This window comes from Paramormyrops kingsleyae, chromosome 10 (genome assembly GCF_048594095.1).
Source record: "Paramormyrops kingsleyae isolate MSU_618 chromosome 10, PKINGS_0.4, whole genome shotgun sequence".
In the NCBI taxonomy this organism is placed as follows: domain Eukaryota; kingdom Metazoa; phylum Chordata; class Actinopteri; order Osteoglossiformes; family Mormyridae; genus Paramormyrops; species Paramormyrops kingsleyae.
In genome coordinates, this window is record NC_132806.1 from 15,242,977 (window position 1) to 15,267,544 (window position 24,568).

The 24,568-nt window shown below is 46.8% G+C and overlaps 1 protein-coding gene across 3 annotated transcripts; it reads right to left on the reverse strand.

The window, feature by feature from the left end:
* Positions 1-528: 528 nt before the first annotated feature.
* On the reverse strand, positions 529-23,605 carry acap1 (ArfGAP with coiled-coil, ankyrin repeat and PH domains 1). 3 transcript variants are annotated; one of them, XR_011993567.1, is made up of 24 exons: positions 22,935-23,605; positions 22,551-22,621; positions 16,650-16,707; positions 15,768-15,887; positions 15,528-15,581; positions 14,408-14,466; positions 13,412-13,595; positions 13,236-13,280; positions 12,925-13,020; positions 11,508-11,582; positions 11,273-11,385; positions 9,443-9,494; positions 9,254-9,354; positions 8,500-8,611; positions 8,127-8,326; positions 7,379-7,448; positions 6,816-6,910; positions 5,736-5,935; positions 5,473-5,523; positions 4,704-4,876; positions 4,332-4,441; positions 2,918-3,028; positions 1,475-2,766; positions 529-856 (listed from the first exon to the last, which is right to left on the reverse strand). XR_011993567.1 is itself a non-coding variant. In XM_023832462.2 (23 exons), the coding sequence occupies exons 1-23, from the start codon at positions 22,601-22,603 to the stop codon at positions 756-758; spliced, it is 2,295 nt and encodes a 764-aa protein (XP_023688230.2). In that variant the 5' UTR covers positions 22,604-23,598; the 3' UTR covers positions 529-755. The 3 variants fall into 3 exon arrangements, 1 of the variants encoding a protein (XP_023688230.2); XR_011993566.1 differs by having other exon boundaries at positions 22,998-23,604; XM_023832462.2 differs by having other exon boundaries at positions 2,705-2,766; positions 22,551-23,598.
* Between the last annotated feature and the right edge of the window lie 963 nt (positions 23,606-24,568).

Below are 24,568 nucleotides of genomic sequence, written 5' to 3' on the forward strand. Positions count from 1 at the left end.
GGTAAGTGTGCAAAACAACAACAGCAGAGAGTCGAAAATAAAAACCCAGTATTGGGCCCATTTGCGCAGTTCTGCCAGACGGAAACGGCGGTTCTGAGTCAGCTGGAAGGCAATGGGCTCAGCAGGAAAACTCTCTACTCACTGGTGTAAGCACAGACCAGCCATGTGACCAGCATGTTCCTATGACCCCGCGGCATGTAACCAAGTGACCCACCATTAAATCCATTTGGTGAATCTGAGTGACAGTGGCTTCCACCCCCTCCCCCCCCCCCACCATACCTGGCCTTTCTGTAAACAAATGCATCAGATTTCCAACACAAGCAAAAATAAATATTAATTTGTGGTTACGCACTATGATCAAACTGAGGTTAACCTGACAGGAGTAAAGTTGATTGGTATAAGAAAGCTGTGAAGTTTGAACCCTATGACATATCAAGCTTTCAAGTTTAAAATGCAATAGAGCCCAGTACCGTATTTCAATATCTGATAATGTACAGCAAATGAGAAATAAACTGAAAACTTTAAAAATGACATTTCTGTTACTTTAGTGACATAAATACAAAAGTATTACACAGCGAAAACGTTAGAGAAACATTCCTGCAATGTATGGGGATGGTGAGCGTGTGACATGTGCAGCACTGTTACTGTGTCAGCGCACAATCCAGTGCACTGCAGTCCAGCCGTGAGAAAGGCAATGTGCTGTATGTTTGTGGTGCGTATGTGAGAGAAAGTGAAGTAACAGTGACACCTGGTGGTCAGGGAGTCTTAATGTCAGTACTTCTCCGCTTCAGCTTCTCCGGGTTATTGGACGCCATTTGGGAAAAGTCCCTGAAGATATCCTGATATGTTTCATCCCCTGCAGAAGACAAGAGCACAGAATTTTGATGAGGGAGACATCAAAACAATGACAAAGGACAAAGAGGGGGAGATTATGGGAGCGATATAGCTCTCTCCTATATATTACAGTTGATCATCTCATGTTAAAAATATAAATGTAATTTAGGAAAGGAAAAAATGTCACCTCTCCTCTGATCTAGTTTTGTCCCAACCCTTAAACCAGTTTTTTGGAGCATGCAGTCCTTTGACACAAAATGGCTGCAGCAGACTAGAACTATGACAGTCACTAGATTATATCTCTCTGTCTCTGGCTTGCAGACAACTTGGTTCACACCTAGGGAGCAGCAAACAGGCATGGTAGCAGACACACACACACACGCACGCACACACACACGCACGCACGCAGACACACACACACACACACACACACACACCCTTGGCATGCGTCTGTGATTCACTCCAGGTCCCCTTCTTCTCCACCCCCAAATCTGGTCTCTCGAAAACACAGCGGATTTGGCGGATTTAGCCCCCTGGGAGCAGGCCTTAGTCCCACCAGGGGAGGGGAAAACCTGGAGTGGATCCGGCAGCCGGGAAGGGGCTGCGACTGGGGCGTGGCTCAGGGCTAGCGGGCGGTTACCTGGTCCACGGGGTGGGGAACGGCGTGGCGGGACACGAGAGAGATGGCACAAGCAGCGGAGACGGACGGGGCGTCTCGTCGGACCCAGAGACAGACACAGACAGACAGACAGACAGATGCCAGTGAGCGGCATGGCAACATGGGGGGCTGGGGGGGAATGGAGCCATGGAGACGAGGGAGCCAGGCTTCAAGGAAGAGAGGTCAGTGGCGGCGAATGCGCGGCTGTTAGCATGGCGACGGCGGGCACTTGGGGTGGGGGGGGGGTATCTGCCTGAACAGGACCTGGACTGGCTCCAGCCCAGTCCAGGACAGCCTCAAATCTCTTGCAAGAAGCAGCGAGAAACTGCAGACAGGAAGCTCTGGGGTCGTCAGATCAGAGCCAGATTATAAAGTAGTGTCAGATGACATTGCACAGCTCAGCCTCTAGGGGGCACCTGGCACTCAGGCTGCGAGCTGTCCCAGCACAGGCTATACAAAGCCCTCTGCGCATAAGGTATAGCTATTTTTCAATGCCATGACTGACAAAAAAAAATAGGCCATATATAGCTATACTAAGCAAAAAACCCAAAGATAACCAAAAAAAAAGAACGAGCATAATTAAGAGCATTCAAATCTTCCTTTTTCCGATACACCGGGTTTCACTGGGCCTTAAAGGGTGCTATTTGCACTTTCTACATTTACCACAAGAGACAATGAAAACAAGGTCATGGAACGGGGGCCATCGGGAGGCAGGTCGAGAGCGGCACCCGGAAGCCACACACCGCCATACACCTCATCAGCTCACAGTACAGAAGGGCTCAGATCGGGCTCCTTGCAGCTGCTGCTGTTTGCCTGCTTGTCCTCTGGGTGTGCAGTTCCTGTGCTGCATGGGGTCCTGAGGCGGGGGGCCAGAAGGTAAGTCCCCGCCACGTGTCCTCGCTGGAGTCGCTCCCCATTTCTGGGTTTCACGGGATCCCAGGCCAAGGAACCTCGTTAACTGGCTGGCCGGGTGGAGTTTTTGCATCTCCGTGAAAAACCTGTCGGAGGTTTTCCATTTGCCAGTCCGGTCCTGGCTTACGGTACAGACCACCACGCCCTGCTGGACAGATGCGCCCTAGGTCCCGCCGACTCACTCGGACCCCCCCAGTGCCCAGCCACTCAATTGGTTCCTCAGAGCCTGGAAGCCCTTCTTTGGCTGCCCCGTCCCAGCCCCGCCCCCTCCACCTGAGTAACCACGCCCCCCCGGTTGACCTGATTGGCCAAAGGCGCCGTCCATCTCCCGCATCTCCTTATTCATCTTGGCGATCCGGAGCCTGTGGGAGACACAGAGAAATGGGGTCAGTTTTTCCTGAGTGGCAGTTTTAGGTCACGTATCCTCAGTCGTCCCATCGTGTTCTTTTTAAAGCTCCCCCCCCCCCCCCCAACACCCCCTCCCCAACACCCCCTCCCCCCCACGGCTCTTACAGAGTAACGATGTCCGCATTCGCATTCTCCACAGCGATCGTGATGGGGTCCTTCCCATCCTTGTCCTTGGCATTGTAGTCAGCTCCCCTCTTCAGGAACAGGCACACGAGGCTACGGTGGACGAGACGTCACATGTTGGGGGGGACGCGTGACAGCTTGCGTGCAAGGGTCTCTCAGTTTTTGTATATGCTTGCTTTTGCCTTGAATATAGCCACGTAACACTGACACATGCTAACGGCAATAAAAAGATAACCTAACAGCATTTTTCATTCAGTGCATTGTTAGAACTGGCCAGGTGTCCCGTGTACATCTACATACTTACACATATAGAAACCAGCTAACATAAGCAAATGTATTAGCAGTTACATTATGAATGTATTTTAAGTGGCTTAGATGAAGAAAAAGCCTTGTGTATATCCATCCATCCATCCCTCAATCCATCCATCCATCCATCCATGCATGCATCCATCCATCAATCCATCCATCCATGCATGCATGCATCCATCCATCCATCCATCCATGCAACCATCCATCCATCCATCTTCTGTAACCGCTTATCCTATTCAGGGTCGAGGGGGGGGTCTGGAGCCTATGGGAGCAAGGCAGGGAACAACCTGGGAGGGGGCACCAACCCATCGACAGACACACTCACACACCAGTCACTCACAGCTACAGGCAATTGGGTAACTCCAATTAGCCTCAGCATGTTTTTGCGCCGTTGGGGGAAAGCGGAGTATCCAAAGCAAACCCCACGACGACGGGGGGAGAACGTGCAAACTGCACACACGCGGAGCCCTGCTCCCAGAGGTAAGGCGACAGTGCTAAGCACTGCACCACCGTGCCACCCCTCTTTTAAATATGTGAATTTTTAATTCACTTATTTGTCCAATAGGCTTTAAGTGCACTTGTTACGTAATAAAACAAAGCCCAGACTGTAACCGCCTTGCAGTAGGTACCTGTTCATGCACAGATGTTCGGCAATTTGCAAACTGGCATGTAGTGACAAGACAAGATTATGGACAAATTTTCAGAAAATGTCCTTGATCCTGAGCCAACACGTTACGAGCAATGCGATACATGTCAGCAGTGTGTGCCAGTCAATGGTGTGCCCTGGGCCAAGACTCTACGACAAGGAAATACTGGCCTAACAGATATAAGATGCCAAATAAGCTCTCTGCCTCTGATTTAACCGCTGTTACAATATTTTGTATAGTACTGACTGAGAGAAACATTTGCTTAATAGAAAGAGCAAAAATACATTCAAATGGGCGTGTGACAGAGGGCTTCCACATCTGCAGCGAGTTGGCTGCAGGGCATGTGAGCCTAGCATGACCCGTACGACACCCGGAATCATCAGGTCCCGACGGCTTTTAATATTCCCTATTGCTCTATTAGCAGTGATAGTCTCTCGTACCCGGTGTGGCCCAGGATAGTCGCATGGTGCAGGGGGCCCCTGCCGTTGCAGTCGGCCTGGTTGACGCTGGCTCCGTTCTGCAGGAGAAACTCGCTGGCAGCCAGAGAATTCTGTCAAGTAGGGAGGAGCAAGTGAGTGGAGGGGATTAAAACACGTGCACACACACACATGTACAGACACACACTCACAGACACACAGACACACACACACACGCACAGACACACACACACACACACATGCACACACACACACACACACATGTACACACACACACACGCACAGACATACACACACAGACACGCAGACACACACACATAGACACACACACACACACACAGACACAGTTATGCGTGCGAAGCCCTGCACACTGACCGCTGAGACCGCCTGTATGAGAGGCGTGCTGCTGTGTTCTGCCACATTCACCCAGTTGACATCTGCGCCGTGAGCGATGGCGTCCGCCATGACAGGGAAGTTCTGCAGCGCGGCCGCGCGGTACAGCAGCGCCCCAGGGTGAAGGCCGCTCAGGTCCTCCTCCTCCTCATCATCTGCACACACGATCACATCAGCCACTCTGCTGTTGGCCTCTCATGCCACCAGAAGCTTATGGGCTCTATTGGGAAAGCCCAGTGCATTTTGGGTAGGCTTCTGGAAGATTCTGCTGCATTTGGAGACCATGACTGGGTGCAAGACTGTTATACTCGACATGTCACACACATACACACACACACACACACACACACACACACACATACAGGTTTGTAATCTTTGTGGGGACTCTCCATTCATTTTTATGGGGAAAACTCTAATGCCTACATGATGACCTTAACCCTTACCCAGCCCTAACCTTAACCATAAGTAACTGACTTTTGACATTTTTAGTTTTTGATTGCAGTCACAGTTTCCCCTTCTGGAGACCAAAAAAATTATCCCCACATCATCAAAATAACAGGTTTATAGCATTACATTTTACATTTGGTCCCCATAAACACACATAGACACACAAACGCTCATTGAGTAACCACTCACACTGTTATAATCACACTCACAGCCTTTGGTGGCCATAGAGTAATCATAACATCATCATAACAGATGTGTAACCTGAACATCATCAGTCCAGCTTCCCTGAAGGACTCTACCTCACCTTTGTGATTGCCAGTGCTGTTCTTATGTCCAAGGTCACTCAAGGTCAGCCCTGGGGAAGCCACATAACATTCCTTCGGTTAGCTAACAGGCCACAGGCCGAGGCCACACAGCCCTCTGGGATTTGTAGGCCCCAGTTTTCTAGTCAGTGTGAGCAGCTGTGATCGATCAATCTCTGAGGCACCATCCCCCTGATGTTCATGCGACTACCCTAGCAGATCGCTCCACCTTCGGCGGGTACGCCCGTTCGCCCATGAGCCATACCCGTTAGCCGTGGCAGGGTGGCACGGTTGGGCTTTGGCTTGAGGGGAGGGCGTATGGCAGGCCTCTCCTGGTTGGTGCTGGTGGTGCGGTTGCGTCTGGCGCTAGAACGGCGCAGCGGCGCCACACGACCCGTCTCCGGAAGCTTCTGGATGAACTTCTTCTCCACATACTTGGATCGGATCCACGCCTCTTTGTCCTGTCTACATAAGGACGGTGACAGGAGAGACAGAACGCACAACCAGGTGAATCCGAAGTCAGAAATATCAACAGTGATAAATGTCTTCATTCTTTCACGTTAATTGATGAACACTGCAGTTATGTGGGAACAACACGCCAAGACAACCTGCAATTGCTTACAACTGGCATTAAATTAATAAATGGAACCATGTAGCTCTGTACCATGTTTCCAGAGGACAATGTTCAGTAGCAACACATCAGCACATTTTACCTGTGCAGCTTCCTGACTGGTGCATAGCAGAGCAGGATAAAAAAAATGGAGGCCATAAAATAGATCAGGGAACTTTGGTGACAGAAGTTTGACATCGAAATGACACTTTCACAAATATAGCTGTGTTCAAAATAACTTCTGGAGACAAGGTATAAAAACCCAAATATCAAAGCAGCATGCAATGCCATCTCCCAAACACCAGGGGGAAATGAAGAGCCATTTTCCCCTGTTGAGTTTCTGCTCTGCAGATAGATGAAATCGGTTTGAGTTAACAGCCCTGGTATTCTGGTGTCCCCAAGCGTTCATCCCATCACATCTCAGTCAAGCGAGCCACAATCGGTCAATTCCGCCATTCCTAGCAATCCCTGGGATGTAGGGTAGCCGGGGTAGTGGGGGGTCGAGGGGGGTCAAGGAGCTGGACTCAAGCCCAGTGGTTCCCTATCTAAACCACAGGACAGGGCCTTTGTGCTGTATTTGAGAAATTTCCCCCATGAAACTTCCAGCTGCATAAGCAGTTTATAAATAGACGCTTTGTGTAAGCAACTAAAATCAGATGACAAAAAAAACACTAGGTCTATAATGAAGGAGGGACATAAAGAATAAGAGCATGGCTAATGGACGGCGACGCCCACCTGGGGCTGGAGGGGTGGGGCTTCTTGATGGTGATCTCGTCGATGCGTGCCTCGTAGATCCTGTTGATGGCCGTGTTTCCCAGCTCACACATCAACTGACAGAGAGTACGGAGGGTCACAGTTAGGGCAGCCACTAAAAACCAATCAGATGGCTGCAGTCTGTGGGGAAACCCACTAAAAACCAATCAGGCTGTCTGTGCCCAACAGAAAACTCCAGGGAAATCACCCAAACTCTGGCTGTGGTTGTGTTAGAGAAAGAAGAGGACACATTTAACAGATATATGACAAATCCCGGACCATAGCCATGTTTTTACCTAATAATAATGGAAGTACAATCTTAATAACTTAATAACATTAAGCTCTGGTTGGCACATACTTTCCTAACTGGATAAAATCCCAGAAAAGCCCTGTAAATTCCAGCAAATCCTTTACACTTTGAACCCATGTGACGTTTCATAACGCCCTGAAAACTCCTGGCACCTGGGTGTGATATAACTGCCTGACTAATGTTTTAGCTGTAAAAAAAAAAAAATCACATGTGTCTGTGTGAGTGACCCACTTACCCTGACCAGCTCAGGCTCCCAGGAGTCCAAGGTAAGAGAGCGCACTTTCGAGAAATGGACACCCAGACTCCTGTCGGCCAGGGGGGAGAAAATAATCAAACATTATGCGTCGCTCAGCTGTACTCTGAATTACATTTGTACTGTATGGAGAAGTGTGAATACATTGACTGATTATATATATATATATATATATATATATATATATATATATATATATATATATATATATATATATATATATATATATATATATATATGTATATATATACACACACACAAACACACACACTGTATTTATTTCTCCATATTGTATATTTCACTGTTTTTATAATTTTTTTACATCATTTTATATGAAGGAGTTGCACATTGCATCTCATTGTACTGTGTACATTGACAATGCAGGAATTAAATTCAATTCAATTCAGTTCAATTCAATATATTCCACTCTGTATGTATAAATGCTAACTGTATATGGTACAATATATGAGTAAAGCTGATGTATGGGGGATATATTACTGTAAGTGAGGAGTTACGTATGCATTTACTGAGCAATTAGAACAGTCGGCAATCACTAGGGGCGGGACTATGTGTGTATGTACTGACCAATCAGAACTGACAACAGGCGCTGGGGTGGCTGGGCTAAACATGTATGTGCAGACTAATCAGAGCAGCCACTGCTTGCTAGGGGGTGGGGCTAGATGTGTGTGCACTGACATATAGGAATGTTGAGCTGTTGTGGGGGGGTTACCTATGAATGCCTGAGCAGACGATGCAGAGGGTGATGCCCAGGTTAATGGAGGCCCAGTCCGGGCCTGGCTCCCCACAGTCACAGCACTGTCCATTGCCTGAAATCTTCTGCACCTCCTCCAGCGCCTCCCGTCCCGCGTTGGGCTGCTCCGACCCCACCCCGCTGCCAGCTGACACAGACCGGGTCCGCTCCAGCCCCCTCTGCGAGAGAGGAGGAGGGAGTAGAGTAGAGGGAGTGGGGGAGGGGCGGGAGCTTGTCTGGAATGCAGCCGTGACTGGCTGGAGAGCGCACGTGTGCGTGCGTGTGTGTGTGGGACTGTGCGCGTGTGTGTGTGCGTGTGTGACTGTGTGTGTGTGTGTGTGACAGGCCTCACCGGGTTGAGCGTGTCCTCCCTGTGGTCCTGGAAGGCCGATGCGATGCTGTTCTGTACAGCGGTCATCCAGCTCTGCTGCTGCTGTTCAGAGTCAGCCTGGAGTAGACAGCTCCTACACACACACACACAGACACAGACACACACAGACACAGACACACAGATGTTCACACAGACAGACAGACAGGCAGAGAGACAGACAGGCACACAGACAGACAGGCAGACAGGTTAATACAGACAGGCACACAGACAGACAGGTTAATACAGATAGACAGACAGACAGGCACACCGACAGACAGGCAGACAGGTTAATACAGATAGACAGGTTAATACAGACAGACAGACAGACAGGTTAATACAGACAGACACACAGGCAGGCAGACAGGTTAATACAGACAGACAGGCACACAGACAGACAGGCATGTTAATACAGACAGACAGGCACACAGACAGACAGACAGGTTAATACAGATAGACAGGCAGACAGAGAGACAGACAGGTTAATACAGATAGACAGGTTAATACAGATAGACAGACAGGTTAATACAGACAGGCAGGCAGACAGACAGGTTAATACAGACACACAGACAGGCAGACAGGTTAATACAGACAGACAGACAGGCACACAGACAGACAGACAGGTTAATACAGACAGATATGTCTTTATCAAGTGTCGCTCACATGCTCAAGCCACTGATGAGGTCCCAGACTGGAACCGGCATTAAACCCTGCAGCGTACAAGCTGGACCCAACTCACTTGGAGGGGGAAACGACCTCAAAACAGAACCGGCGCTCGTGGTCCGGACATGGCTTCACCGTACACAGCCGCAAGTCCTCCACCACCACCGTGGGCTGCTCCTGGGGGTACGGGAGGGGGGATGGGGTGAGTCCGCACGTGTGCCGTGTATGTTGACGTACACAGGACGGTTTATCCAGCCTCACCCACCTTGAACTTCTTCTGGTAAACAAGCTGATTCTTCTGTATGGAGAACCACCGTCTGAACAGTGAAGGGGGAGGTGAAAAGAGAATGAATCAATAGCTGGAGCCAAAAAGCCTCAAGCCACCTAACAGAGCGGGAAGCTTAGACCAGGGAGGGAAACTCAAAGCTTTCACAGAAAAACCCATTTCTGTCCAGAAATGGATAATCTGCGACTCACGAGTAAATAACAACATCATGTGTCACTTAAACACATAATGATATGCCATTCGTACTGTTTCCATAACTCCTGCCAAAAGAAATATATGTGTGCTCAAAACATATAATTTACATACATTTTGCCTCCATGAATGTCCACAGACTGGTACAGAAATGAATGAAAGCGGAGGGAGAGGCGGTGAGACAAAGAGAGAGGCAGGCAGGCTGTCATTTTGGGGGGGGGGGACACTGCCCCCACTGCTGTCCGATATGTAACAGCTGGCGAAAGGTTTGGGGGGGGGGGGGTATTAATAGCTGGGAAGCACATGGCTGGAATGTCTGTCCATTCTAGCGAACACATCAGCATTCATACATATTTGTAGTTTCATATTTATAATTTTGGCCTGACAAGGATCAATGGATGGATAGGGAAAATGGATGGATAATTTTGTTTGGCAATTATGTGTTACACTGATATTAATTTGCAACAGAGAGAGAACTGGAAAGAGAACAAGTTTTGTTAATCTATAGCTTTTAACTCCTTTGGCAAATTGGACAAAAGGCATCTCATCATTAAGAGAAAAACTGCACTGCAGTCGCCGTTGAGGGAACGTACGCTTAAATGTCACTGTGTTTTGTTTGTGGCAGGTCAGTTCACTGGTAACGGTAAGTTAGGTGTATTGTATTTCAGTTTCGCTTTCAGGGTTTGACGCAGGGGTATATACATCACGAGGGAGGGTGTGGGCTTTTTTGCCGTACGTAGAGCGGTGGGGAATACATGCACATTTTTGACCACAAAGGGACAAATGCATAGTTTCTTTTTATTTGAATTACCCTGCAAATAAAGGAATTCGTTTTGCGGCAAGACACTCTCTGTTGAAGTGCATATCCATGAATTGCATTCAGTACAGAGACATGCACCAATTAAGACTGAGATGGACTTTATCGATCCCCAAAAGATAGCACAATACAGACACTCCCCGGGTTACGATGGGCTGTGTTACGATATGTCGACTTTACGATGGGTAAATGTTTTTCACTTTCAATACATCATTCAATAAATTACATGAGGTATTTAACACTTTTTTTATACAACAGGCTTTGTGTTAATGATTTTGCCCAACTGTAGGTTAATGTAAGTGCTCTAAGCATGTTTTTAAGGTAGGATATGCTAGGCTTATGATAAAAGGCTACCATAATTGTTAGGTGTACTGTATTAACAAGCATTTTTGCCTTACGATATTCTCACCGTATGATTTATCGGAACGTAACCCCATCGTAACCTGGGGAGAGGCTGGCCTATATAATACATATTCAGCTTATATGCATATCTGCAGTCTGAGCTCCTACTGTTTACTTGTCCTGTTGAAAGGAGTCATTGTTCTGTACTTTTGCGCGTCGTTTTTTAATTTTTTTTATCCAATATTTATTATTCAGTGTTTCATGTTTAGTTGTTCTTTGTTCTAGCTGTCTGATGCGCCACATAAATGAAATTTTGTTTCTGGTCCGTGAAATGACAATAAAGTGACTTTGCTTCACTTCGGCGAAAGCAGAACAAAAACTACAAACATGGCTGAAAGCTAGAGAGAGCCAGAGAAGAAAGTCCTCAGCAGGGAAGAGCCTGGGTCATCGGGCAGGACCTGCTCCAGGTTTTGAAGGCATTACTGGCCCTCTTGTAGAGGTAGCCCTCCATGACGATCCCACTGATGGCGTCCGGGCTGAAGTCAGCGACGGAGTCATCGTATGACACGTCCTGCGGGCGGGTGACGAGACAGACGGGTCACCACTCAGATGAGAAGAAGCTGGGGGGTTATCTGCCGGCTGGACCGTGGAATTTCCACACCCCCCCACCCCCTCCCCGGGGAGGAAGCCCACCTTGGTTTTGATGGCGACGTGCCTCTGCTCCATGTCCCTCTTCTCTCGCGCAGAATTCAGGACCAGCTGAATGTGCTGCCAGAGGAAAGGTGCATTATAGGAACGCAGGTGTAATGGAACCAAGTGTGTTAGTGAGTGGGAAAAAAACCCGCGAAAAACAGGCTGAGAAAAGGAGCAGAGAAGAAAATGGGGGGAAGCCAGCGCTGGTCCCGGCGTTCACACTCCGCAGAGACAGCAGCGTCTCACCGCTTCCCTGGCCACCTGGCCACACGCCAGTGACAGACTGGAGCATGGAGGACTAGGGAAGATTAGAGAGCTGTGGGGGCGGCAGTGCAACACAAGCTTCAGGTACAGCACAATATCTGCCAGGACATCCCAGAGAGAAACAGGACGCAGGGAGCGGACCCCCTCCCATTTAATCTGCTGACTTGAAGATGGCCCTGCAGGTTTATCAGGACCTGGTGCCCCTCCCCCCCACTCCTTCACTGTTATTTTCTGACTTCTTTCGCCATTTCCTGTCAAGGCCTTTCACCGCTGCTTGTTGAGGTTTCCTGTTGAAGTGGCCAACGTAGCTGTGTTTCCGGACTCGATTCACCCTCATACACTACCATTGATCCAGGGCTGGGCGAAAACAGGGTGGGGGGAAGACTGCAAGGCACTACTCTACACTGCCACCTATTGGGCTTCTGGGGTACTTCAGAGATGCCACTACACCTCAGTGCCACGGCGACCTTGCAATGGGTTTGACCATGTGACCCGAGGGCCGACTTGGCAGAGCTAACCGCGGGAGGAAAGGGTGACCACGAAAACCCAAGATGGATCAGAAACAAATCAAGCTCCTCTCTGTAACCAAGGTCACTGACACAAATCACGTCCACTGCCAGATTAAGATGGCAAACCGTGGGACTCAGGAAGCTTCCAACAGTGACACATGGCAGGTCAGTGAAGCTTCCTCACGTGATGTTCTTCCACAGGAACACTGGGGGCCTCAGGCCAAAGCGCCGGCCACCACCCAGGCAGCTCTGGCGACTGCCATACGGAACCGGGTGAGGGTGGGGGGGACCTGACTTTTCATGTTCTGCTGCATGAAATTCAATCAGCCTCTTGAGTGAAAAGCGTGTTCTGCTAACCAGATAGCTGGCCACCATCTTCTGACTCTGTTGACTAGCTATTTATTTAGATTTATAACAACAAACCCACTCCAGCCAGTAAACTTTCTTGCCTGCCCATGTCCTCCACTCAGGAACTCCTCCAGTCTGACTTCCTCCTCTCTCCAGACTTCCTTTCAACATTTCCTCCTGGACACACCCACTTCAGGACATACCTACTTTTAGACATGCCCTTTGGACACGCCTCTCTCAGACTGAGATGCTCATGCCCTTCTCCCCCCCCCCCACACACACACACACACACTTACCTGGTCACTCAGGCTCTTGCGGTAACCCTCCAGCTCAGACAGAGTTTGGTGGCCTTGGTGGAAGAACTGGGCCTGGGCATCCATCAGAGAGAGCATCTGACAGTGTCAAACACACAGACACACACACACACAGACACACACAGAGTTACTCACAATGCAAAGGCATCAGAAAGACATGTTATATAAACCCCTCCCACACAAGATTCCTACTCTCCCTCCCTCCAAAACACAGACAAACCACGACGCTCTACAGGAAACAGTCCAGCAGGTATAGGGCCTAAAGAGTCTTATACCGGGAAGTTAAGGCTTACCGCCATGAGGAGGTCAGTCTTCTTCTTGGACTCGATGACATTGATCTGAGGGCAGATTTTACGGCAGGGGGGGTTGTGATTAAAGTACAATGGAGCTCTCTGGATACAGCGGTCAGTGAATCATCTACTCCCACAATGGCACTGCCTGCGTGGCCCTGTGCGTCCCTCTCCCCCACCTGCAGCACGTAGTCCAGCGCCTCGCTGCGGAAGGCCTTGCGGGCCCCGAGCAGAGCACTGCCCGCCTCCTCCACCTCGTGCTGCTTCCCCCGGGGCGCCTGGGCGTTCCTCACCAGCGCCGCTTCCAGGCTCTCGCTGCTGCGCTCAAACTCCTTCCTCACGTCCTTGAACTTCTTCACATCCCTGTGAGGGTGACGGAGGACAGAGACACGGGGGACTGAGAGACGGGGGTGAATCTCAATATGCACTGTACTTGTGTTCTCGTGTACCCGTTTTACGTCATCTTCCATTGCCGAAGACCAGCTCCAGCACTAAGAACACGAGGATGGAAAAAATCCCCGGATGTTGGTTTTGCTCCGCCCCAAATATCAAGGATGCATCCTTGCAGAACGAGACCAATCCTACAATTCATTGCGTCACAAGTTCATTCTTGAAAGACAAGTTCGCAAGACCGGTCTTGCCATTACCAGAAGTATGGTCTTAGAGTTCATGGTATTGAGATTCACCCCAGGGCCCGCCGAGCAGACAGACTGGTTTCTATGGTGATGTTTCAAACTGATCTCTACCCAATCAGTGTGTCAGTGCTGAGGTTTCACCCCAGCTGCTGTCTGCATGGCTAATCACGGTGTCTACGGTGAAATTTTTATCCAGTCACTGAGTCTATGGTGAGGCTTCTATCCAATCATTGTGTTTACTGAGATTTTCATCCAATCACTGTGTCTACTCTAAGATTTCTATCCAATCACTGTGTGTAAGGTGAGGCTTCTATCCAATTACTGTCTACAATGAAGTTTCTATTGAGTCACTACATTTGCTTCTGAAGTAAACAGGAACAATGAGTAACAACTGGCTGCAAGGCACTCTGCCTCAATTCTGTGGAAGGCATGGCGTTCATTATTAATTTAGCTACATGTGTTTTTCCAATGATAAATTAATATCGCGCCCCACACACCTGGTGCAAATGGGTTAATGAATGCACAAAAGCTCACACTCACTCTTTCACGAAGCTCTGCAGCTTCAGCTTCACGGACTTCTGCGTCGTCTCAATCACCTCCTGTTGGGGGCAGGGTGGGGGGGCACATTTATTTTTATTTTGTTTGCTTACTGCAACTAAAACTGCAACCAAACAGAGATAAGGCCAACCAAAGAATGGCAGAGATATGGAGGTTTAAATATAGACTGAGCAGAAAATTTCAGCATCCCTACAATGACTAAAAAGGAACACTGAGTCTAACAAGGGAAATTAGGCCAGCAGAAGGTTTCAGAAACACAGAAGATGCCACACAGTATCTGATTGTATGCTTTATCTGTTCACTGCCTCCATACATCCATCCATATATACATACATCCATCCATACATACATCTTCTACCCACTTATTAACAGCGGCCTGGGCTGGTTTTGAATGAACCTACCTGGGGACCCAAGGCTGACATCAGCACAGACACTGAGGTGCTGCCAATTTAGCTAACAAGTCCATTTTTTCCAAGGTGGGGTGCGGGGCCTGATATTTGTGCTATAGCCTAGGATAGGCTGTGCTTTAATCTGCCCCTGGTCATTGCGGGTGGTAGCTGACAAATTCTTTCCAGGGTTCAAAACCCCATTTTTCCTGCTAAATCTGCCTGCTCTGCAAACTCTCCTGCCATCTGCCAACTCCGTGACTGAGCAGGAGTCAGACCTTGCCGGCTGGGGGGGGCAGCAAAGCCCCCTGAGAAACATTAGGGGGCCAATATATGATATGCAGCCCCCTCCACTCCTGGGTAGTTAAAGTAACTTATCTCGTCCTCATACAAGAGAAAACAATATCAATAAACATCAGTGATATTCTGCGTCATCAGGAGGGAAACATTTTATTGCTAATTCTTACCAAACTCTGGCGAAAGCTGTTGCGAGCATCAAAGTAAACATTTAATACTGCAGTTACCATCATGTCAGACTAACTTAGACCAAACCAGGGAACGCAACGTCAGTAACGGAGAATGGAGTCGGGGCAGGGAGGGAAGAGGGTAGTGATCTGTCACACTGTGTCAGTGTGGTTGGGGACAGGAAAGAGAGCGCAAGAGCAGCCAGGACACAGATAGGAGGATGAAGGTGACAGCTGGAGAGCATCTCTCACCGACTGGGCATCCAGGATGATGGACAGCTTGTTGGAGAACTTATTAAGACAGTCCTGAGGAGAAGGTTGAGGGAAGGTTGGTGAAACATCCTTACCAAGATAAACACCATCCCCAACCGTCCCGGAGAATCCGCACACATCCACATTCCCTCTGTATCAGCCCCATGACTTTTCTGGAGGTCAGCCCCTACCATCGTGTCACCAAGATCAGTGAAACAGCCTTTTCCCCCCGAGTCTCACCGCAATCATACTGTCCCCGGAGAACTGCAGGCCCAGCTCCGCCAGGCCCGTGATGAAGCCCCTGCTGCTCTGGCAGTATGCTCTTCCGGCTTCCAGCATGGAGTGACACTGCTTCACCAGCTGAGGGACACAGGACAGGTGAGGAGACACCCAGAAACGGCCATGGCAGCAAAATTAAAAGTTACAGGGTAGGCCAAGCGTCGCCATGGAGACAGAAGACACAGTGGCAGGCCTGCGGAACGGAATGTCCAGGAGCGCAGGAGGGGAGATGAAAATCAGGCGGGCGATTCAAGACAGGATGACATGCACGCTAACCAATTAAAAAGCTAAATGTGCGTGTCACTACAAACACAACCAACAAATTATGACTGGTGTGTTGGAAATGCAATGGTGCCACGCTAACTGTCCCATGAAAGGTAAATATGTGTATAACTGCTTTGAAAATCAAAATGAAAAGAGGATGGAAAACAGCTATAATCAGCCGGCAGACACGTGATGGAGAATCACACTCAGACATTCTAAGAAGGCAATTCCTCTTTTATTTCAGGTAACTTGATCCAGTTCCTCCACAAATCATATCAGAACTAATCACACATCTCTTCTCTTCAAATAGAAACTTCAGAGGAAGAGGATGTGTAAAGGTTTCAGGACAATAGGGCTACCTCCCCTTCCTGCGCACACACAGGGTCTCTGTTGCTGTAAACGCTTCGGTGATATGGCTACATTTGATATAATCATGCAGTAAAGCACTTAAAGGCAAGCTGAGCAGGAAACACAGAGAAATGCTCAAAAACAAAAGTTACAATAAACAATCCTTGTGTCGCTTGGCATTGTGTGAAAATTGCTCGCTTTTGGTGGTAACAGAGTGATTCTTGTTCCCACCTTCTCTAATCGAGTCTCCAACTCGCTGATGTCTCCCTCGACCCCCTCGATGGCGGCTCTGTGGGGGACAAACACAGGGTCACATCGGGAAGCGTCACTACTTACACACAGGTAGGCAGGCAGCTTCTACGGCTAAGTCATGGCAAGAACTGGATTGTCAATATACAGCTGTGGAAAAAATTAAGAGACCATTCTATATTTTTAAACAAAATCTGCATTTTTAAATCCCGATTTAGTCCTGACTCTGTTGGCAGATGGCTACACTGAGCTGCAGGCTGCTTCCAGGCTTAAAATTCTTAAGACAGCAGTACAAGAACAATGTGAAACAGGAGACACTGGCAATAACCAGAAACCAGGCAGGTAAAGGGCAGAAGCAACTTTCTAATGGCAGAGATGACTGTAAGCTTATTTGGCAGTTTCTCATGAATCAGACGATGACCTCAAGTAGAGCTGGGCGGTATGACCAAAAATGTATATTTTATCGGTTATATCGGTTTCACGGTATACAATGGTTTTTTTTTTTTTTAAAGTATGACTGGGTGTTTACCACATTTTACAGGATTTTACAGGACACAATTTTGTTTTACGTTTTTTGCATTGTTCCCACATTAACTATATTATTTTATTATTAACCATTGCGCCTATCCGCTACCTTAATGATAACATACGGCTAACGTGTTTGTTGACTAACTGCTTATAGATAAACGGCTAATGTTAAGGTGTATGTCGGCCAAGTTAACATTTTTGATAAGTGTTTAATAGTTCAGTGTCGCTGGAATGCGAGCTTTATTGACCTCGCGAAATTTCTCATAAAGATGTCGGTCTTTAAGATGCTTCGCCAAGTTTGATGTGCTACTTGATTTTGGTTGCCACAACTTTGTAGCACTGTTTGCATAGAGGCTTATTGACATCCTTAGCCTTTCCATGCTCGTCTGCAAAATACAGACGATCCTCTACTTACAAATGAAATATGTTCCGAACAGCCGTTCGTAGAGTAGATTGAAATGTTCAAAAGTCGTTATTCAGCATCATTTTAAGGATATACACAAGTACAAAGAACTAGGATGCTGGGAGTACGCACGCTACGCTGCTGCACGGCGGGAGTAGCGGACAGAAGTCATACTAGGTGGAATTGGTGCACAGAAAAAAAAACTGATATTGCGGAAAGGAAACGGGAGCCCAAGGAACACAATTTGGACTTACAGTCCTCTTCGTTCGTATGCCTGAAAGTTCGTAAGTTGAAAGTTCGTAAGTAGAGGAGTGTCTGTACTTCCAAATGACACTTTTGTCTTTTTTTTCTTTTACTAAAGCAGCTTGCGAAGTGCCTTCAAGTGCAGCATATGTAATGTTCGGCCAACTCGGTATGTGTGTGTTAACCAGTGCAAATGTGTTCAGCGGCTATTGAGAGGAGGGGAGGGGCTGCACTATAGTGGTGCTGTGCAAAGTTAGCTGAATGAGGCGAAAACCGCACTGTTGGTATCGATAATGGTGAAAATGAGAATCTAATCAAATACTAATTTTTAATTATGATTAGTATCTGAGAATCGATTTTTTGACAACCCCAGTGTCTCATTATTTTCAACTTCAGCATCAGCTATATATTCCGTTTCTGATCTTTTGCGGTACATTTTTAGCGGTGCAGCAGTGAAAAAGGTCACCCCTTAAGCAGTTTCCAGCGGCGCCACTTTCCGAATGTTGTGTAGGCTATTTAAACCGGTACTGCGGTATAAGAAAAATTCATATCATAACAATAATAAAAAACGTTTTTTGGTATGAACCGGTATACCGCCCTGCACTAACCTCAAGTGTCCTTCAATGGGGAACAATAAGTGCAGGTGTGAAACAGGGGAGTTTCTACCTACCGAAAAGATCAGGGGTTAAGTCAAGTTTACCTGGGGCTTGACATTTTTTGGTTTTTACAGTTTTGAAGCCATCAGTTCCAGAAACATTTATCTTGGTCTCGTCACTCCAGAATATAGAGCAGGGTTCTTCAACTCTGGACCTCGATTCCAAATCCAGGCCATGTTTTCAGTTCTCCCAGGTAGTTAGTTTAATAATAACTGATTCTGATTGGTCAGAGTCTTCACACCTGACTGACAGGTAAAGGAAGGCTGGAAAACCAGCAGTGCTTGGACCTCGAGGACCGTGAGTTGAATAACCCTGGTATAGAGTCTCAGTAGTCTTTATCTATTTCAGCATGGGCCCTGGAAAGTTCTAGTCGGGCTTTTTGTGTGTGGGCTTTAGGAGAGTCTTCCTTCGTGGACGACACCCGTGCATGTCATCCCTCTGCAGTGTACATCCTATTGTGTCACGGGAAACAGCCACCCCAGTTTGGCTTTCACCTTCTTTACCAAACTGCAGTGAACTTGCATGGCGATTTTCTTTAGTCCTTCTCATCAGAAGACGCTCCTGTCAAGGTTCTAACTTCCGTGGACGGCCTGGACGTCTCTGAGACGGTTGCAGTTCCATCGTTCTTACATTTTTGTATCATTTTTGCTACAGTATTTTGACTGATAAGTACAGCTTTGCTGATCTTCTTGTAGTCTTCACTTTTCTTGTGTAAAGAAATTATTGTCTTTCCCAGATCTTGTGACTTTTCTCTTCCATGTGGTGCCATCGCTGACAGCATGGAATGGGAAAGGGTTTCTATGTTAAGTAATGCCCTTTTATGGTCAAACTGCCTGTTTAATGAATAATTAGATGCACCTGTAGTTGAAATCTTGTTAATTAGAATTTTGTAGTCTAAAATTTAGCTTTGCTCCTAAGACTTTCAATGGGGTGTACTTTGCAACATGGTCTTGAATGAATTTGTTAGGACATTTACTTTTTCGTGTGAGCGAATTAACAAATCTTGTTTGCAATCAACGGCCCACATTTGTCGGAGTATTTTGTAGTATAATACCCCATAGATAATGTTGATTCTGAAAGGAAACAAAAGGTTTTCTGACAAATCTGTTGGGGTGTACTCGTTTATGCTGAGCACTGTATATTATTAATAAGACACACATCCATAAATTGAGAAATGAGAAAAATTGTGCTGTGGTCTAAATTTTTTCCAAAGTTGAATATTAGTACGGTGATAGGAGTCAGACAAAACTGTGTATATATATAACAGATAAATTGATTGTTATATAAACTGGTAAATAATTAAATAGCAAGATTTCTAGTAAAAGGTATAAGACGTTTCCACACATCTGCACATCCTGCACTGCCGGTCAACCCATCAGGCGACATAGGTGACTGCAAGGGGCACGGTCTTCTGAGGGGACGCCAGACTCGTATGCTTGCCTAGGGTGAGTGACACTGAAGGCCCCCTTCTTAGCCAATGGCCGCATGAACCAGGCGGGGAAATGTCACACAGCATGACAAATTTGAAAGGGTGACACATCTGCACCAGACTCTGGTTTTCATAAATCAAAGTTTTTTGGAATCGAGCTTCTATTAAGGAAACCATGGGAAACTTTTTCCATCAAAAAAGAAACTTTTCCCAGACAAACATACTTTGTTGTTAACTAATAAACCTGCAACTGTTTTGCAAAACTCACCAGACGCATGCAAAACTTTTCATGTGTGATTGTAATAAACTCAGTGTAACTCTTTCCCCAGATAAGCATAATTTATCTGCAAGCAACATCTTTTGAGAAAAAAACGACATACGTTAATGGTCGCCGTCTTGAGAATTTTTCCAAAGCCTTAACGTCAGTGTGGTCTGCATTTTTTTTTTCTTAAACAAAAATGCTTGAAGATCCGATTCTGTTTAGCTCTGGTTTGCAACAAAGTATTCCGGGCCCTTCCTGTCCACCCTCAGTTTCAGCAAAAAGGGTCACTGGGTGAACCATTTACTTTCATTTAGCAGATGCTTTTGCCCGAAGCAAAGTGCAAGTTTGGCAAGTAGCACATTACGAACATATGTGCTGTTAAGGGGCCGGCTGGGCATAAGTGCAGCTAGGCTAAGATTCCAAAGAGAGCCCAGGTACGAGTGTAAGCAGTAATGGGAGAAGGAGCTACACGACGGACCCAGTAAGACACCTATTCAATCACCTGAAAGCAAACCATTAAGAGCAGTCAGGGAGCATGGAGTGCTGACAGTCTAGTAGAGGTGGAAATGAGGAAGGGGTGTGACATTGCTATGTGCGTTGAAGGTTTTTTTTTTGGATTCGGCCGTCGTCCTGCATCTGATTGGCATGTGCCTGTTGTGGGGTCAGTTGATGGGAAGTCAGAGTGTGTCTCAGTGAGTGAGTCAGCTTGCCTGTCTGTCTCTCTCTCTCTCTCATGAGCTTCTTAGCATGCAAGTGTGCGGTTTCCGGTATGTTCTGAGGAGCGAAACAGAGCGAGAGCGAGAAAGAGAGAGTCTGAGAGACGGGGCCGATGAAGGCCGGCAGGACAGGAGAAGACGACTTTGTTTTGGTCACAGCATGGTTGCAGGTCAAATTGTGGTGGGGAGAATGGGGGGGGGGATTTAAATTCAAATGGAATTAAGTTAGCGTGCAAGGCAGCCCTGCGTGGGCCATCCAAGGTTTGGCCTCAGAGGAGAGAGTGACAAAAGGTGACGCTGGCTGCCTATCCAACTCTGAGGGGGCATCCAGGGACTCCTCTGAGAACCCCCCCCCTCCCCTCGCTGACTGTAACTGTGCATGCAGGTTGGGCTGGACAGAAAGCCTCCGAATGCAAAAGAGACAGGGGCAGAGAGAGACATTGCACTTCTGCAGCAATCCACCCCCAAAGGACACTTCCTGCCTCCTGTTTATCGCCTCGGTATCACACGCCCTCACTTCCTGTTCCCCCGTCAACCCCCCCCACCTCCTCTCCTCCACTCGTAACCTAGCAACCAGAGGCAGCAATTTCAAGCAGTGCCCCGTCCTCTGGCCTGGGCCTGATCCGCTGAGGCATCACTTTATTCCTTTCTTGGGTCTTTGGCCTGTATTTTGTTTTGAATACCCTGTCCCAGGAGCTGCACCCCCCACCCCCATGCAAAGCATTCCTAGCCTGATTGTGAACATCACCTATCAGAATAAATGAGAGAAAATACAGAGAAAGGGGGAGAGGGAGGGAGAGAGAGAGAGAGAGAGAGAGAGAGGACGTTCCCATCTGTTGCCAACTGCCTTCCAGCTGTGTGTCTAAATGCAGCCACACTCAAAGCAGCACCGACTTCACAGAGGACCCCGAAAAAAAGCTAATTAACTAAAACCGATTTCAGTTCGCTGACTATTTTTTTTTAAATGAGAACTGTGCAGAATGAAAACGACCCCCAACACCAATTTTAAAAAGATTTGAACCGGTCTTGTAAAAGTGAAAGACGCTTTGTCACTTCTTACCTTCAGGGAGTGTACGCTAAGGTTAGATGCGCATTATGCCTTACACAACCCCCTCCCCCACCCTGCCACCCTATGTACCTAAGCTTAAATATAGCGCATGGGCTCCGAAACACGTTTCCGGTTACAATGAAGATGTTCAGCTCCACGAGTTACTCAACAGGATGAAGTTATGAAGGAATAGAAGAGCCATTTGAGCGCATCAGAGTAATACTGTCTGCATGCGTCTTCTATCCATTCAAACCTGCGTTTTAAGTAACCTGATATTTAATGAACGGTTATTACGTAAAACATGCATACCGTGTTAAACGCCATGCCATCCACCATATACTTATCGCTTCCGTGATCAAACCGCCATCCACAACTGTCACTATTTTCCCCTAATATAAAAAAGTTTTGCTTTCACATTAGAGTAGATTAAATAAATTCCAAACGCAAAGGCTACATCACAGTTCTTCTTTATGCCGGTGACAAACACGCATTGTACAAGGAACTTAAAAAACACCTGTCTACACGTGGCAAAAAGTAGCAAAACCGTAATAAATCGCAAAAAAGTAATTAAAAAATAAATTTCAAGGCAATTACCTACCTGAACCGGGGGGAGTCCTTAAGGCATTCCTCAAAATCCAGTTTGACTGTCATTCTTGAGCTGAACTGTCACTAATTATAAAAATTATAGAGGTGACAATAGCATATAAAATACTTCAAAATAATTGCAGGCGGCGCTTGCATATATCCCGTACGTATTACACTTTTTCTGATTCACAGTGGGAGGAACACTGTATTTTACATATTTATGATGCTTTGTTCGTACAGTGCTTTTACCAAAAGAAAAAGATATCGATCAATAACTATATCTGAACAGTACCGAGTGAAAGTGGTATTATGCATTTACTTAAAGTTATATTTGAAAGTATTGATTAACTTCGAAAAAAATAAAGGTATCGACTACGGAGAAAAACTTCCGATTCACCTTACTAACAAAATACAACTAGCAGATTTCAGCACACTTCATGATCTGACACTGATGGCTTACGATGGCTTTTTCAATCGCCCAAGTCCTGATGCATTTGCTGTCGTTCGATTCCTCAACAAGAAAAACCGGCGCAAACAGTCGCTGCGCTTTACGAACAGTCCGGGTCCAAAGAGGCATGTATCCTAATTAAATGTAAAAAGTTACGCTGAAACGAAGATGAGTAACATTGAAAATAAACATGTCCCTTGATGCGTCTCTGGGGGCGAAGTTGTCAGTAAAACTAAATTTTCTTCCTTCCTCCCCTTGGCTCACCTCCTTCCACCCTCCTCCGCACACTGTTTCCGGGTGTGTACAACCGTGTTTTTATCGATCTATGATGAGGGGGTAGAAACTGTTGTAAATTCAACTAATTATTAAAAGAAATGCACTGCTTTACGAAACTAAAGCAAAGAAGAAGTTTGTTACGAGACAATGAACATGCGTACGTGTTGCTTCACCGCACGATAATGTCATACGGGGTTAACTCTGCATATTCCTTTAAAGATTTAAACAATTTTGTTATATGCATCGTCATTTCCCCCTAGTTTATTCGTTCAGGATATCAATAATCGATTATTATAGGCTACAAAGCCGCACACCCGCTATTGATTATACCAGCCTGTTTAAAGTCATGCCTATATACTCTTCTCGATCGTCCAGCGTCCCTAGAGGTAAGATCTAATCCACCTGGTGCGTGGGAGTTCGCACCTTTCAACCAGCGCCTGGCTTGTCGGTTCTTAAACTTATAAAAACAAACTTTTATCCAGCTGATCGTTTAATGTGCCTTAGGTTAAAAATACTAGCAGGCCGAAACTGTTTTGTACATGGGCTTTTTCACCTTTTCAGTTTCAAACTAGAAAAGATTTTAAGAGCTGGTTGTATGTTGCCTAATAACTACAGAGCGGCAATCCCACCCTCCTGGGTCTGAGTGCATAGTGATTGTGTGGACCCTGTGACTGGCATCCCATCCAAGGTGTTTGCTTGGGTGACTCTGCTGCTTCACCCTGTCCAGAATCACTGTTTGGCAGATGGATGTATAGAATTTTGAAAGCTGACAGATTGTTTTGGTTTAACCCACAGATCCCCACCATGGACTAATCACTATGGTCGTTGAGATCACGTGTTGATGTAACCCCTATTAGTCATCCTAACAACAGAGCTTGATGATATACAATTATAGTACATTTTACTTACAAAGAAACACTTCTTGGATAACTCATAATTTCTAACTGTAAATCATTCACTAGTTTGTACGCCTAGCTAGTTAAAAATACACACATCAAGTTACTGATGTAGTGACTGGAAGACCTTTTATGGACACTGGGTGAAATATTTCAGTTATGAACATCAGTGGTCCTGAGTAGGAATGTACTGATGTGGGTCTATATGTGATTTTTCTCACCTTTTTTTTCCCCAGAATAAAAGGTCACGTTTTCTCAATAACGGAACTGGGAGATGTGGTAAATAGAATGAAAATCCAGATTCACCCAGGTCAAGTGTGGCTTTGTTGTTAATCGGGTGTCTGGACAAGAGCCTGGAGAATGATTTAGCTGAGAAAGCTGTGATATTCATCCATCTTACAGTGCATGCTG